The sequence below is a fragment of the Drosophila persimilis genome, unplaced genomic scaffold (assembly GCF_003286085.1).
Source record: "Drosophila persimilis strain 14011-0111.01,24,50 unplaced genomic scaffold, DperRS2 tig00000002-arrow-pilon, whole genome shotgun sequence".
In the NCBI taxonomy this organism is placed as follows: Eukaryota; Metazoa; Arthropoda; class Insecta; order Diptera; family Drosophilidae; genus Drosophila; species Drosophila persimilis.
The window spans coordinates 7921356-7936317 of NW_020825289.1; the positions used below are offsets into that span (position 1 = coordinate 7921356).

General features: G+C 50.3%; 2 protein-coding genes across 4 annotated transcripts; one reads left to right on the forward strand and one right to left on the reverse strand.

Annotated features, from left to right (window-relative positions):
- Window positions 1-271: 271 nt before the first annotated feature.
- LOC6590297 (cleavage and polyadenylation specificity factor subunit 1) lies at window positions 272-5026 on the reverse strand. The gene is made up of 4 exons (XM_002016122.2): window positions 4150-5026; window positions 3510-4082; window positions 2962-3447; window positions 272-2897 (listed from the first exon to the last, which is right to left on the reverse strand). The coding sequence occupies exons 1-4, from the start codon at window positions 4981-4983 to the stop codon at window positions 411-413; spliced, it is 4380 nt and encodes a 1459-aa protein (XP_002016158.1). The 5' UTR covers window positions 4984-5026; the 3' UTR covers window positions 272-410.
- An 855-nt stretch (window positions 5027-5881) lies between these two features.
- Window positions 5882-13967, forward strand: LOC6590298 (polycomb protein Asx). Of its 3 annotated transcripts, XM_002016123.2 has the most exons (11): window positions 5882-5898; window positions 6441-6695; window positions 7024-7376; window positions 7448-8477; window positions 8546-9314; window positions 9418-9483; window positions 9559-10412; window positions 10478-11878; window positions 11942-12271; window positions 12335-12629; window positions 13006-13967. In XM_002016123.2, exons 3-11 carry the CDS (start codon window positions 7144-7146, stop codon window positions 13374-13376), a joined length of 5349 nt encoding a protein of 1782 aa, XP_002016159.2. In that variant the 5' UTR covers window positions 5882-5898; window positions 6441-6695; window positions 7024-7143; the 3' UTR covers window positions 13377-13967. The 3 variants fall into 3 exon arrangements, with proteins under 3 accessions (XP_002016159.2, XP_026842786.1, XP_026842785.1); XM_026986984.1 differs by lacking the exons at window positions 5882-5898; window positions 9418-9483 and having other exon boundaries at window positions 6205-6695; XM_026986985.1 differs by lacking the exons at window positions 5882-5898; window positions 9418-9483; window positions 13006-13967 and having other exon boundaries at window positions 6202-6695; window positions 12335-12649.
- The last annotated feature ends 995 nt before the right edge of the window (window positions 13968-14962 follow it).

A 14962-nucleotide genomic window follows, 5' to 3' on the forward strand; every position in this document is an offset into this window, starting at 1 on the left:
GAGGTGGTCCAAATCATCATTGGAGAAGTGTTACCATTGAAAACACTGGTATTTCACTCCCTTTACATCAATCTAATCGTTTTTGAATTTCGATTTATTTGGGATATTTTACGATAAAATCTCTAAAAGATATCGATGCTAAAAATATCGTGTGTCATTGCCAGTCACGTGTGAACGTAAAATTCAAATTTAAATTTAAATGCGAACTGTGGGATATATCCGATCCAGCACCAAGACATATGCAGTAAATAGAACAAAAAATCCATCAATATTCTTAACAAAATACTTTGTTTTGTGGTTTATATGTGGGTCGAGAACTGGAATTACAACTGATAAACCTCGTAACATAACTAGATATAAGACTAAGGACTAAACTTTACAACTTTAGACATGATTATCAAATATCGTATCTAGAAAACACCAGACAAGCGTTCGATCTCCAGCAGATCGGACAGAATCTCCTCGGTCCGCGTGCCAATCTTCTTGGCCACCTCATTGCGATCGGAGTTGGGAAGCAGGCGATAGGACCAGATCAGGTCGCCATCGATGATGCAACGCGAGGGGTTGAGGCCCTGCTTTTTGAACGACTTCAGCGTGCGGAACTCTTTGGGATTGAGGCCGCACAAGTGGTCCTGGTACGAGAGCAGGACGTTCTGCAGCATAAGGAAGCGGCGGTAGACCTTCTCCGGAAGCGGCAGACAGTAGCCAAGACCCCCATCCAAGGTGCCATAGACGACAAAGTGTTTGTTCTCGTAGAGGAAGGGCTGTCGCTGGTGCACGCCCCGCTGATGGCATTGCACCCGGAACATGGTATTCACCACCTGCCCCAGATGGTAGTCTGCCTTGCGGATGAGCTTTTGGCCGCCGAGAGATTCCCTGGCCTCCGGCTGATACATGTAGACAATCAGGTTGCGCTCAGCGTCCGTCACCAGGAAGCCCAGATTGCTGTTGTCCACCATAAACTCGATGCCGTACACCTCGAGGGGATTGAAGTCACGCGAGGCCAGCGAGAGGGTGCGGTGCTCCTCCTGGAAGCGCAGCAGACTGATCGACTTGTACACGTCCGCTATGAAGATCAGCGACTTGACGGTGATGATCTGGTGGACATAGATGTTGGTGTCGATGAAGGCCACGCCGATGAGATCGCCGTCCCGCAGCTGCCAGATGTAAATCTTCTGGCCCAGCCCGGTGACCAGGAAGCCCAGCACATCCGATATGGCCGAGACGGGGCCTTTTTGCTCCTTCTTGAAGACCTCCTTCAGCTTGAACTTGGTCATGGGCTTGCCCGGCTCGGGCACCACCTCGATGATGTCGTAGATGTGGATGTTGCCGCGGCTGGTGATGTCCTCGCTGTAGTTGAAGTTGGTGCCGATGCAGAGGTACTCCTTGAGACCCGATCGCGTGCCCTCGTACGACAGCTTCACGATCTTGAAGGCCGTCACATGCTCCCACGGCTCGAAGCGAATGGAGGCGTCCGGCACAATCTCCCAGGTCTCGGGCGAGATGAGAACCATCTCGAACTGCGAGCCATTCGGATAGATGAACCGCTCGCCGCGGCTCTCCTCGGACAGCTCCTTGTCCTCCCCGTTGAAGCGGTAGTACTTGGTCATCGGCTCCTCCGTCTGCGTGATCAGGCAGTAGACCCGATTCTCGCGGTGGTACACCAGCTGACGGGGCGTGCACCGCAGCGGCACCTTGCGCACGGGCCAGACGGAGTCGTAGCTCAGGTAGCTGGGCAGCACGGAGATCTTCAGCTCGAAGGTGGTGTCAAAGTACAGGAATCCATTGGGTATGTTCACGTTGTTGAAGGCAGCGAAGCTGCGGACGTCGCCGTTGCCCTGCAGGCGGTGGATGCGGAGTTCGCCGCGGGCGGTAAGGAAGACAAAGCAGGGGTTCACGCCACAGACCATGATCCCAGCCAAACCTCCAACGTTGGAGAAGGGCCGCAGCTTTTGGACGTACTTCGGTTGCATGTTGTAGGACTCCAGCTCCTCCTCTTCGTCGTTCTCCTCGAGCTCTATGTGCGAGGGCTGCTGATCCAGCAGATTCAGCTGCTCCAGCTTGCGGAAGCGGATCTTCAGGTTGCCCTTGGGATACCTGAACACCTGATAAATGAGCAGCTCCACGCGGGTGCGCACCATCAGCACGGGCCGCTCTCCATTGAGCCCGAGCCCCACCAGACTCAGTTCGAGGGGCAGCGGGGAGTTGGCGTGCTGCGGCATACAGGACTGGACAATGCCCACCTTGGAGTTCTCCTGCGTGCTGGATGAGAGCGAAACGAACTCCAGGGCATCCGAGAGGACCATGGCCCCGTTGCCCACATCATTGATGTGGTAGACGAGCTTCATATCTGGCATCGAGTAGATCTCGAGGGTTCCACTCTTGCGGGATACCACCAGCCAGTAGCTGGGCTTTGCCTGCACCAGGAGGCGGCGCCACCAGTCCGAGTTCTTCTGCTTCGATTGCTGGGCCAGGACCGCCATGCTGTTGATCTTGAAGGCATTCCCGGCATCGCCGTACAGCAGGTCCTCCTCATCCTCCACCTTCATGTTGGGTTCCGCCTTCATGTAGCCCCCGAAGCTGTGGCCAAAGCCGCTGCCCGTGCCCCCCGTCAGATTGAGCACATCGTCCGACTTGACCGTGAACAGGCCCGACAGATCCTTGTACGCGGCGATGGCCACGACGGCGGGCGAGCTGGTGATCGTGTGCTTGTTGATAGCCAGTCGGGGCGAGCCGCGCGTCTCGCGCAGTGCCAGTGTGATCACCTGGCCGTTCAGCATACGCAGGCACACATAGGGATCGGCTATGGCCACCTGCACCACCGGCGAGCCCACATCGATGGGCACGTTCTGGATGAGGCGAGTGCCCTGCAGCAGACGCACATGGCGTGTGGTAACCTGCAGAGGAAACAGGGGACTTGCATGAGGAGTGGCAGACAGGCTGGCTGGCTGTGTTACTCACCTGAACAATGAACCGCTGCTGGCCGAGATTGCCCACAAATATGGTGGCCTGATTCACCGTGAATCCGGTATTCTCAATCTCATTGATCTCCTGCCCGGTCTGCAGGACCAGGGTGGAGTTGCTCTGCGAGAGCAGCATGAAATCGTGCTGATCGTGCCGCGAGGTCTTCTTTGTGGCATCGTCGAACACCGTCCACACGTCCAGGCAGCCGTCCAGCTCGAAGCTGGTGATGATCTGCGGATTGATGCAGTTCACAAAGACGGAGAGGGCACCGTTTTTACTGTGCCCTGTGGCGGCCACCAGCTCGATCTTCAGGTCATGCAGGTTCTCCGCATGCGGTCGCAGCGTGGTCCCATCCTCCTCGAACTCCACGCGCTCGCCGGCGCACATGTAATTGATGGGCGCCACATTGATGAGGCTGTCGCAGACCTCGAAGATGAATTTGCGCAGCTGGAGAACCGAAGCCTTGGCCCCCGAGCCATAGACCTAAAGGAATACAAGTCAGAGGATAATTCCAAGGGAAATCGCTTAATCGCTGTCCTACACACCTCCAGTTCCTCGTCTTCTATCCGTCGGGACTTGGCTTGAGGGGGAGCCAATTCAATTTGGTCCACATCGTAAACCTCCTCGATGTCCTGATCCTCCTGCACCCGCTGCTGCTTCTGTTGCTGCTGCTCTGCTTGTTGTTCCGCATCCACATCCAGCGTGATGACCGTGCTCTGATCCTCTTCGGTGAAGTGCAGCAACAGGGAATTGCCCAACCGAGAACCCAGGAAAATGTACTCCGAGTGGCAGACGCAAATGCAGCTGGTCAGGACACTGGCGGCCGCTTTGTGAAAGTGGAAATTCCTCACAGTCCGCATGGAGTCCACGCAGAGAGTCAGCACATAGAGCTCGCCCGTGCGCAGCGAGATAACCAGTTTGTCCACATCAATGAAGGCGAAATTGGCGCAATCCAGGCTTATCCGCACACCATCCTGGGGCTTGAGGGGGAAGCTGGTGCTGTTGTCCGCCGAGCTGTTCAGGCTGACCCCATACGGCGGTACACTCTGGTTGAGGTAGATCACGGCATTCACAGTCATCACCAGACAGCCGCCAATGGGCTTCTGAATCGGATAAACCTGGGGGATTGGAGCAAAGAGCTGGAGATTAAATTTCGGCCCAAATTATGCTGTTGGGGGAACACACCTGGAAGCAGTCGAAGGGCAGACTATTCACTGTCCATATAATCGGATGGACGCGCTGCTGAATGTTCAGGGAGATGGCCACCAAGACGCAGGTGTCCGAGCGTACTTTTATGCGGCCCGAGCAGGTGCGCACCGGTTCATAGAGGATCAGAAGCGTAGGCTCGTAGTAGCCGTGCAGGAACTGTATATCCAGGACGTTGTCAATCTTCTCGTCCAGTTCTTTGAGGGTTATCAGGTAGGACGCCATGATGGGCGTCCTCGAGACCATTGCTGTGGGTGCCTTCTTGAAGGGCTTCACGTCCGTCAGCTCGATCTCGTCCAGGCTGTTGTCCTTGCGGAAGGGCAGCACCACCAGTCGTTTGCCGTAGACCAGCATGACAGCACAGCGGGCGTCCGGGTCCACGCGCACCACCGGCACAAAGTAGCGACCCGTCCAGCCACCCCGGATGTCCTCCTCCTCGAAGTAGTGCAGCGATAGTGTCTTCAGGGCGTATGTGTCCGGATCGTGCTGCAGCACCGACAGCTTCGCATCCTTGAAGCTAACCAGGAGAGCATCCTGCATTGCGCCCGCCAGGGAGACGCACTGCAGAGACATCACATTGCCGTAGAGGAAGTATGTGGCCAGGCACTCGAGCCGCATCTTCGGGGCAATGCGCATCTCGTTGGGATTGAGCTTCTGGCGCTGCCCCGCCTCCACATTCGGCGAGATGCGGTACACCTTCAGCATGTTGGCGCCGGCCACAACGAGGTTCTCCTCGAGGTTGTTGAAGAACCGGCACGAGATGGCGAACTCCACCGACGTGGCGGGGTGGGTTTGCTTGCACATGGAGAACATCGCGTCGCTTTATTTTCTTCTGCACAGCAATAAATTAAACATTATTTTCCTAAACTAATTGCTGGGATGTCTTATTCAGTGCTGCCATTTCAGCTTATTTAAAGCTAGATTTGGCTTATTTTAAAACCAAGTAGCTTGAAAAATAATGAGATCTAGCTTATTTAAAATTTCATTTAGCTTATTTTGGCTAAAAATCATTTAGTACAAAACAATTTGTTTTTTGATTTTTGTAATTGTAGTATTTTTTACGATTTGTTTGCGGTTTTTTGTGTACTTTGCTAAGCACTCGGCCATGACAAAAATAAGTGGAAAAAATCATGTCATTACTTTAATTATTGATTTATTTTTAGCTTATTCTAGCTTAATTTTATTCTTCAATCTAGCTTATAGTGACTCTCAAAATCTTGCAGCACTGGTCTGTTTTAGTTTAGTTCGTCCTCAAAAATATACCAAAATATACCGTCTCATTTAAAAAATATACTGACGAATTCAAGTTCTACATCCCTCGATTTTTATATTCCGTGAAATATTACTATCTATCTAGATCTCTCAGCCCTGCCCACATAATTTTATCCAATTAATGAATCTATTTTCTACTTGACTGGCTTATTTTAAACACTTGCTTTTATTGGATTTTGTCAAAGAATTCTCCTAATTATTAGCAACCTAAAATCAGTCTGCTCTTGAGTTTTTTTACCCTACCTTCTTTAAATCTACCATGACGGTAGATAGGGCTACCTTATTTACTGAATATTTGTAAAATGAGACGGTATATTTCGGTATTTACAAAACATACTCGATAGCAAAATTATGGTAATACTGATTCCGCGTTAAAATACTAATAGTTGTTTTTGGTCCGTATTTAAACTAAAAATTGCGTATGATATGTTTAAAAACTGCTCACAAACGCAACCTGTAAGCTTAAATGCGATAACTATAGTGATCTAGTGTGTGCTTAGTGTGCAATTATGTGATGTAAATAAATTAGTTTCATTCAATTGCACGCAAAGGTTTTCTGCGTAGCAGCGTGCACGAAAAGGACAGCCGCTGGCCGCCAGGCCGAACACTTGTACCAGAAAGAGACCGTCATAGTCAGCTAGAAAAGAATCATTTTGTAGCTGCTTTGCTTTTGTTTGTGTGTTTGGCATTCACATTTCCCCCCATTCAATATTTAATTCAGTGGCCGTTTATTGCAGCGGTGGCCATACAATGTGCAATAGATAAAGGTGGAAGGCACTATCCCCGTCTTGCAATATATGGGAGAATAGAAAAACCCCAAAGTACTCTTCTAATCGTGGCCAAAGGCAGTAATTTTCTACGTGCTTACTGCGCGTTAGTGTATGCGTGTGCCTGACCGTGTGTGTGCGAGTGTATGTGCGGGAGGAAAAAAACAACTCTGCTTAACCGTTTCTTGTTGTTGTAGTAACATTGTTGTTTTTATTGTTGTTGGTTTTTAGGCAACGGAAGAGGAAAAATTAATGTAAAAAAGAGACCAAATAAGATATCGGAAGTATATAGGAAATACCGTGGAACCGCAATCTGATTAAATATATCCATATACACACATACACACCTAAACAAACCAGCGGACATACACACACACCCATAGACACGAAAACACACAGATGGAAGTACATATACAAAGGGCGCAACGTTAAAATTATACAGAAAGGCTCTCGCTTTGCCTTAAAATGGACAATACTGCTGGTCAGGTTAGTAAAATGCTCCCGATTCACTTTACATACACCCACATCGCTGTTGGGGGAAATGGAAAATTTCTATTCCCCTTTGCGGTACCCTTGGTGGAGGAGGGGGGCAGTGTACAGCCCCACATTTTTCTACCGCAGAGCCTGCTCTTCTGCCCTTCCGATAATTTCTCTTCCGGTGCTGCAAATTGATTTGATTTAAAACCAATCAAGGGCAAACGCAAAAGCCCCTCCTGCCGCCTGTCAGCTGTTGCCGCTGCACAGATAGACGGAAACCGAAGACCGAAGCCCGATACCCGACACTGACTTTTCCCTTTCTCAATTTGATTTTCAGTATGTGCGGAAGAAACTGGCCTGATGGGACATGGACATAGAATAGATAGCAAACCCTCTGTGAAGATTTGGCTGTAAATAGTTTCGAGCAGTGAGAGAGAGACCGAGAGACAGATAAGCAATGAAAACCATTACGCCGGACACGACGACAGCGTCGCAGCATCAGCAAAAGCAACAACTTCTCATTCCACAAGCAGAACTGCAGATGCAACATCAGCAAACGATTATTGTGCCGCCATTAATAATGGAAGCCACGGCGCATGTGAATCTCGTGGACGATGATGAAAAGGATCCGCTGGCGCTGGAGCATACGGAGGTGGTGTCCCCAACGACCAAGCACTCGCATAGTCTCAGGTTAGTTTCCCATTTGATTGTTGTGCCAAAACAAAATGCTCATATGCCGACTTCTTTCCTTTCCACCTTAGACGTCACCTGCCGCGCATAATCGTGAAACCCATAACACTTGAGAAAAAGTCCATGGCGCCAAGCGAAGATCCTCTGCCAGCGGCAATGCCAGGACTGACATCGCTGGTCCCACATACTGCCTCCAATTCAGCTCCCCCCGCACGCATGTTCAGCAGTCGGCGCATCCAGCAGCAACAGCAGGCGAAGGCAGCTGCAGCCGCGGCGGCGGCCGCCGAAGCAGCAGCAGCAGCCGAAGCAGCAGCCCAGGCTGCAAATGCAGCCACCACGTCGCCGGGCAGCAAAGGTGCCTCCTCCTCGCAGGCCTCAACGATGCGCGAGGTGCTGGCCTCCATACCCGGGTTCAGCGTGAAGCCGCGACGTCGCAGCAACAAGAAGCTGACAACAGCAGCGCAAATTGAGCAAACGAAGGACGGAAAAATCGATCTGGAGACACCGGACTCCATATTGGCATCCACCAATCTGAGGGCGTTGCTGAACAAGCAGACGTTCTCGCTGCTGCCCCCGCTATATCAATACAATCTCATTCAGCTGTTGCCCAGTGTCGATCGTGAGGCCAGCGTTGTGGAGCCACAGTTCTTGCCGCCGCATGGGCTAGATCAGCCAAGCAGTAGTGGTGCCTGCGGCAGTGGCAGTGGCAGTGGGAGCTCCACCTCTGAGGCCATTCGACTAACTGCGTCATGCCTGAACAATGAATTCTTTGCCCGCGCCTGTCTGGAGTGGCGCGAGCGATTGAGCGAAGGAGAATTCACGCCCGAGAACCAGTTGAAGCTTAAGACGGAGGCGGAGCGCGAGAAGAACAAGCTTGATCCGTGGAAATTGAAGCACTTTGAGCCCTATTGGGGGGAGAAGAATGCGAGGAATGCATCGGGTATGCCCACCACAGTTGGCAAGCTGAAGCTAGAGATCGAAAAGGAGAAGCATCGGACGACAACCATTAAGAGTGAGCCCAAACCACCAGCGACAACGCAACAGCAACAGCAAAAGCAACAAGCAACATGTGATAATGAGACTGAACTGAAATTTGATTTGGTAAGCAATGATTGGATCGGAGATCTCTCTGCGCTTTGAACTGTACTCTGACCTTTCCACTCTTTCAGAGCACAAAGTGCGAAACGACAACAGCAGCCGCAGCCGCAGCAGCAGCAGCAAACACTAGCGTACCAGCAGCAGCAGCTGCAGGAAGAACAACAACTGCTCCGCCTGAGACTAGTTGCAGTCAGAATAGCTTAGTAGGGACAGAGCAACAGCGTCGCATCCTCAAACGTCCGTCGAGCAGCCCATCGCGTCGCAAGCCGACACCAACAATAATACTAGACGATGACGATGATGATCCCAATGAGGTGCTGCCGAGCACATCCAAGGAGAGCAAACTGATGAAAATCGAAGCTCCGTTTGTTCCTTATTCGTCGTCAGGGAATGCTGTCGTTGCCACTGCACCGTCGTCGCCCCTGCCCACCCTCAATAAGGATGTGGTGGATCATGCCACAACGAAGATAACTGCAACAAGAATCAATGAGGAGCGACAACAACAACAGCAGCAGCCAATTATCAACAGTACCTGTGATAAAATCGAGCCATCCGAGTGCAATGAAGAGTTCATTTCCATTGATCATCAGGACATGGTGGAGCTTGAAGCCGCGAACGCCGCTGCACTGGCAGTAGCCACGGCGGCTGTCACACCGCCAGACAATCCCGAGGCGGAGGTCAATGACTTTGAAAGCTATTTGGAGAGCGTGGAGCTAGTTACCAAAGGGCCATTGGATGCGTCTAATGAGGTAGATCACACAACGGCAGCAGCAGCGGAAGTGGCAGCAGCAGCATCAGGAGCCAGCCATGATTTCGTGTTTGCAGATACCATCGATCATGGTGAGCCATCTTTTGATTACTGTTCAGCGCTTAGGGGACTTGCCCCTCCACCTTGTTATACCCACCCGACTAATGTTTTTCCCTTGTGTTCGTTCATGTTCAGCATATTTCCACAACCATCATACAGACATCAATCACACCTTCTACACATCATCGTCATCGTCCAACAGTAATACATAATGCCTCCATAGCCCTTAAACTAAATATAAACTATATTGCTTTCCTCTTTTCGTTGCATGCACAGTGGCGCATTCGGCACTCAAACTGGAGGAGGAGCAGCACTGCATTAAGCTGGATGACTCGCCCATGTGTTCAGTGGCCATACCCAGCTCGATTTGCAGCTCGACTCCACCCAGCTCGATCACGTCCACTAGCTTTACATCCTCCTCATCCGCTTCACTGTCATCATCGTGCTCGAGCAGCAATTCCAGCTCCATGCCGGCCACTGTAACGGCGGCCACCACCAACGCGTCAGCAACGTCGACAACATCAGTAGCAGCCGTAGGAGTATCATCAACAGCCCCATTGTCGCTGTCCTCAGCGGCAGGGTCAACTCTGGCCGATGTCCAGGCTATGCTCTCCTCGGTGGTCACGTTGCAACAGCAGCAGCAACACCAGCAGCCATCTGTGGAGTTGAACTCGAGCGAAATGTATCAGCACGTCCAGCACGATTGGAACTTTGGTGACATTAAGCTGATGGCAGCAACTCCCCAAAGAAGCTCCCAAGCAGCGAGGGAGCAGCAACTGAATCATGAGGCTATCAATCTGATGGAGGTCGTCAAGGAAGAAGTCATCGATGATGATGCGTGTCAGGAGTTCCTCAACGAGAGCGATGAGTTGGAGGAGGAGGACGACGATCTCGTTGAGTGTATCGACGATGATCAGCAGGAACAGCAGATGCTGGAAGCTATGAACGACGAGGACAGTGATGCAGTGCAGCAAATAGTGGACAAATTGCAGCAGCATCAAGAGGAACAGCAGCAGCAACAAGAGCAGCAGCAGCAGCAACGGCAGCGACAGCATGTGCATATCCAGGATGTAGTGCATTTGCCACAGCATTCGTTTTTGCCACAGGCCCACACCGAGTACGGGAACGAGGTGAGTTACACGACAAAGTTTATAGAGCCACTTGAATCTTCTGATACCATTTGGTGTCCTTCCAGATTACGCAGGAGATTCTGGGCGAAGCCGTGCCCATGTCAGCTGCCGAAATGGAGGTATCCAGCACCGTGATCACCAACAGCAGCAACAGCAACGACAGCAGCAACAATCTGAGCCTCAATCAGCCGATGCAGCCACAGCAGAATGCTCCAGCGGTTGCGCCACAGCAACGCCAGATTCTGGTTGATTCCAATGGTCAGATTATTGGCAACTTTCTGTTGCAACAGCAGCAGCAACGTCAACACCAGCAGCAACATCAACAGCAGCAGCAGCTGCTTCAGCAATTCACACTGCAAGCAGCGGCCGCACAGCAACAACAGCAGCAACAGCAGGCGACGAGTAGCAATGCTTTGGCCAAAACTCTGCCTGTAACGCTACGCAATGGAACCCAACAGTTTTTGTCGCCCAACTTGATCGCCCAGCAACAGCAGCAGCAACTTGAGCAACAGCAGCAGCAGGCAGTGCAACAGAAACAGCAGCTACAGCAATTTGCCCTGCAACAGGCACAGCTCCATCAGCGGCAGCTGATGGCTCAAGCCGCTAACAACAATCTGCTCCAACAGCAGCAGCAACAGCAACACCAGCAGCAGCAGCAGCAGCAGACTGTTGTCCCCGCAGCAGCGCAGCCCAAATTTATATCCAAGCCATTGAATATTATTTCCATGACGCGGCCCGCCGCCAGTGCGTTACCCATTACGGCAGCAACAACAGCAAACACCACAACAATTCCGTCCGCCTATGCTAATGTTGTTGCCGTAACAGCCGCGCCACAGCCCCAGCCCCAGCCGCCACCGCCCTCAGTAGCAACATCAGTAGCAGTGCCTCAACAGCAGTCGCAGGCCCTTCAGCATCCCCAGCAGCAGCTGTCCAATCACAATAGCAATATGCAGCAGTTGCCGACATTGCCAAGCGTTCTAACGATGAAAACGCTGCCTCCCTCGGGGGTGCCGACGACCATTGCCCAGCAGCGATTGCAACCGAAGATGCCGACGGGCAAGGGACGCAAGGCCACCAGCAATAGGCTGCCCCCAGGGGCTGTTAATCTCGAGCGAAGCTATCAAATCTGCCAGGCCGTCATCCAGAATAGCCCAAATCGCGAGAATCTTAAAGCACAGCTGCGTCCCCCCGCGGCCATACTCAACCAGCATCAGCAGCCAACGGTAGTGACCACAACGGCAACACCTGTGAGCAGCCCGCTGAATGTGTCAACTGTGGCTGCCACACCCTTGTCGAACATGACGGCGGTTTCCGCGAATGTGGTCGCCGCACCGGCGGCGGCAGCTCCCATTCAGAATATGCTAAAGCCGGAGGAGCTGCTGGTTGGAGGAGCAGCTGCCACTGGAGCCCTGCCCGCCGGCCTGCCGCCCAATTTGATGGGCGTTGGACGTCCTGGAGTGTACAAGGTGAACATTCACTTAAAATTCCTTTTGAGACCATTTTCAATCAACAATTTGTGTCGTCTGCAGGTCATTGGTCCTCGCATGAGCGGCTTTCCGCGTAAGAAATATGTCCAGAGGAAGCCATCACCCAACGCACTGATACGTCATGTGTTTAGTCCGGGACCTGGAGCGGCCAATGCCACGCCCCAGCAGCTTCAGATACTCCAGCAGCAACAGCAACAGCAGGCGACGACATTGCCAGTGGCACAGACCCAGCCACAGCCACCGGCGGCACCAGAGCAGTTGATCCATCAGAACGGCAGTGGCCAGTACGTGTTGGTGCATCGCGCCACTGTGGGTGCGGCCGACAATCAGGCGCCCAGGGCGTCCAGTGCCCCGCCACTGCATCAGAATCAGGTAAGTGTTTGGAAGCGGTTCTCTTGTTGATATACATATCTAATGATTATTGTGCATTGGCAGTTTGTCACCGTTCAGAATCCGCTGCACAGCCTGAATGGCCTGCCAATGGGCGGACGCGGGCGTCCCGCATCGGTGGATAATACAGCGGGCAGCGGCAACGTTATGGCGCCGGCAATTACTGCCACCGAGGTTCTGCACCATCACCATCTTAATCACAATCACAATCACGAGCTGCAACAACAGCAGCACCAGCAGCAGCAGCATCAGCAGCAACAGCAACAGCATCATCAGCAGATGGGAAATGTTGGCAATGTGGGCGCCGCCGCGAATATTGTGCGGCGCAATATCGCTGCAGGTAAATTGGTGTATTATTAGTGGTTAGCGAGGTACGTCTTTCAAATCACCTTCATCCATCATCCTTCAATCTTGAGTGGATTCAATCCATGAAACCATGATTAATTGGCACGCAGTCATTAGTTTGTTGCGTAGATTTGTTAGAGTTACTCGTACCCTAGGACCCAGCCACAGGTTGGTTCTGTCTTTGGTTCTGATTTTTGATTGTATGGATAGATAGATTACTTGCATGTCTCATCAGGGGCTCATTCAGCTTTGAACTGCCTCTCAAACTTGTTTATATTTTTATAGAACTTATAATTTGTTAGTAAGTATGTAATCCACATGAGAATCCCTTTGCTTCAGTGTTTCATGTATCGAATTCCTTTTCTTGGCAGGATCCACCAACATCACCTACATCGATGGCAGCAATAACAATTCAACAGCCGCCACCGCCGCTCTCATGGAAGCAGCCGCCGGCAACAACTACATAGTGACCACAGCCGCAGCACCAGCCGGGGCCACGCCAACAGTCATTCAGCAACAGCAGCCACCACTGCAACAGCCGCAACAACAGGCCGTGCATCCTCTGCTGCAGCTGCGTCAAAGTGGGGAGAACACACCGCCGGGCAGCGAGGCTGCAACAGCACCGGCCAACAACTGCGCCTGCTCGCTGAACGCAATGGTTATTTGCCAGCAGTGCGGAGCCTTCTGTCACGACGACTGCATCGGTGCGGCCAAGCTGTGTGTGTCCTGTGGAATCAGATGAGTGCCGGACCCCCTGCCGATCGCCCATGTGAACAACGTATTATAGTAATATAGAGACCCCCCACCCCCCCATAGACATGTAGACTAGAATGCAATGGCTATATACATATGAGTATGTATCCCAATAGACAGACACACTATAGCGCAAGTGCAGAGGCTTACGCACAGCAGAACCAGCAGCAACACCAGTCCTGTTCACAGGCACAGGCACAGCCACAGGCCCAGTCCCAGCCCAGGGCACACACACAAAGCCAAGGCAACAGATAGATATATATCATAAATATATACACATATGTGTGTATATTTTAGACCGATCAAAGACCCATGTAAACTAAGTAACCTTGCAGTTCTTACAACTTTTTGTATAAAGCCAAAAAGAGTACGAAGAGGAGGAGAAGGAGGTGGAAGAACGCTTAAAGGGCAAACAAACGAGTGTTGTGTATTTTGTGCTTGTTGCATATCCCTAAAGATACTCGTTGTTTTTGTGATTGTTTAAGGATATCTCAAGCACACTAAAAAATAAAAAGCAAAAAACAAACAATCTATAAACTCTCAGTGTAATTACAAGAAAACATACAAAAAGAAAAAGAAAAACAAGATGGAAAAGAAAACGAAAACGAAAAAACAAAAGGCAAACGTAAAGCATAAAAAACAGATTAGATTATATGTAATGTATATATTTATTTTTAAATTAATTGTACCATATGGATAGAAATCATAGTTTGGCATCTGTCTGGCACCCCCTATGAAGACTATATTTTTATAATTTATTCGCGCATGTGCGAAGTTCGTTTGGTTTGTTCTATGAATATAAGAACTTCATATTGATGTATATGAGATATATATATATATATATATATACACATACTTTACTGTGTAATTTATAAACTAATTGGAGTGTATATCGCCTGGGCCCAGCGCCTAGTTCTTAAGTTCTTATACTGTAATTTTAGCCTAAGTTTAGTATTCTCCACCAGACAAATCACCCGCACCCACACTCACCCGAGCCTAGAAACGACTCTCCATATCCACACCATTTCTTTAGCATATAGCGCATAAACGTAATTCTAATTCACGAAAATAATTTCAAAAGAAGGCCCCCTATACATTAAGAAAAACTGTTGATAAAAAAACAATACAAAGGCAATGCAAATGATAAACGAAAGAACGAAAGAAGGAAACAAAACTGCAAAAGAGAGAACGAAAACCACATAGATAATAGCAAGTAAAAATCAGAAGCAACAAAGTTACGATTATGATGAGGTTAAACAAAATTCAAAACAATACCTAAGCAAAGAACAAGAACAACAGAACATTCTGCTCCTAGATGCACCTCACTGCAAAATTAACCAATACATAAACATAATTACAAATAAATTTGAGAAAAAAAAGAAAGTGATGTGAATAAGTAGAAATTTCTAAGGGGATAACGCCTCAGAGCTCACTGTTCATAGGGTGATATTCTTCTGTCGCAGAAGGAAACGATCTATCTGCAGAGTATTTACAGACTGGCCCACATTCTCTTGGTTATTTTATTCGTTACTTAGATTCAATTATGGAACAATTTTTGTTGATGCCCAAATTTTG

What these genes read in the sequence shown, in the direction of transcription:
- LOC6590297 (XM_002016122.2), bottom strand. Translation starts at nt 4,983, where the DNA reads ATGTTCTCCATGTGCAAGCAAACCCACCCCGCCACGTCGGTGGAGTTC. An exon ending in TGCCCTTCGACTGCTTCCAG is followed by an intron (nt 4,083 to 4,149) that starts GTGTGTTCCCCC and finishes CCAATCCCCCAG; the next exon opens with GTTTATCCGATTCAGAAGCC. An exon ending in TAGAAGACGAGGAACTGGAG is followed by an intron (nt 3,448 to 3,509) that starts GTGTGTAGGACA and finishes GTATTCCTTTAG; the next exon opens with GTCTATGGCTCGGGGGCCAA.
- LOC6590298 (XM_002016123.2), top strand. Translation starts at nt 7,144, where the DNA reads ATGAAAACCATTACGCCGGACACGACGACAGCGTCGCAGCATCAGCAA. An exon ending in TGCAGATACCATCGATCATG is followed by an intron (nt 9,315 to 9,417) that starts GTGAGCCATCTT and finishes GTTCATGTTCAG; the next exon opens with CATATTTCCACAACCATCAT. An exon ending in CGCCACTGCATCAGAATCAG is followed by an intron (nt 12,272 to 12,334) that starts GTAAGTGTTTGG and finishes GTGCATTGGCAG; the next exon opens with TTTGTCACCGTTCAGAATCC.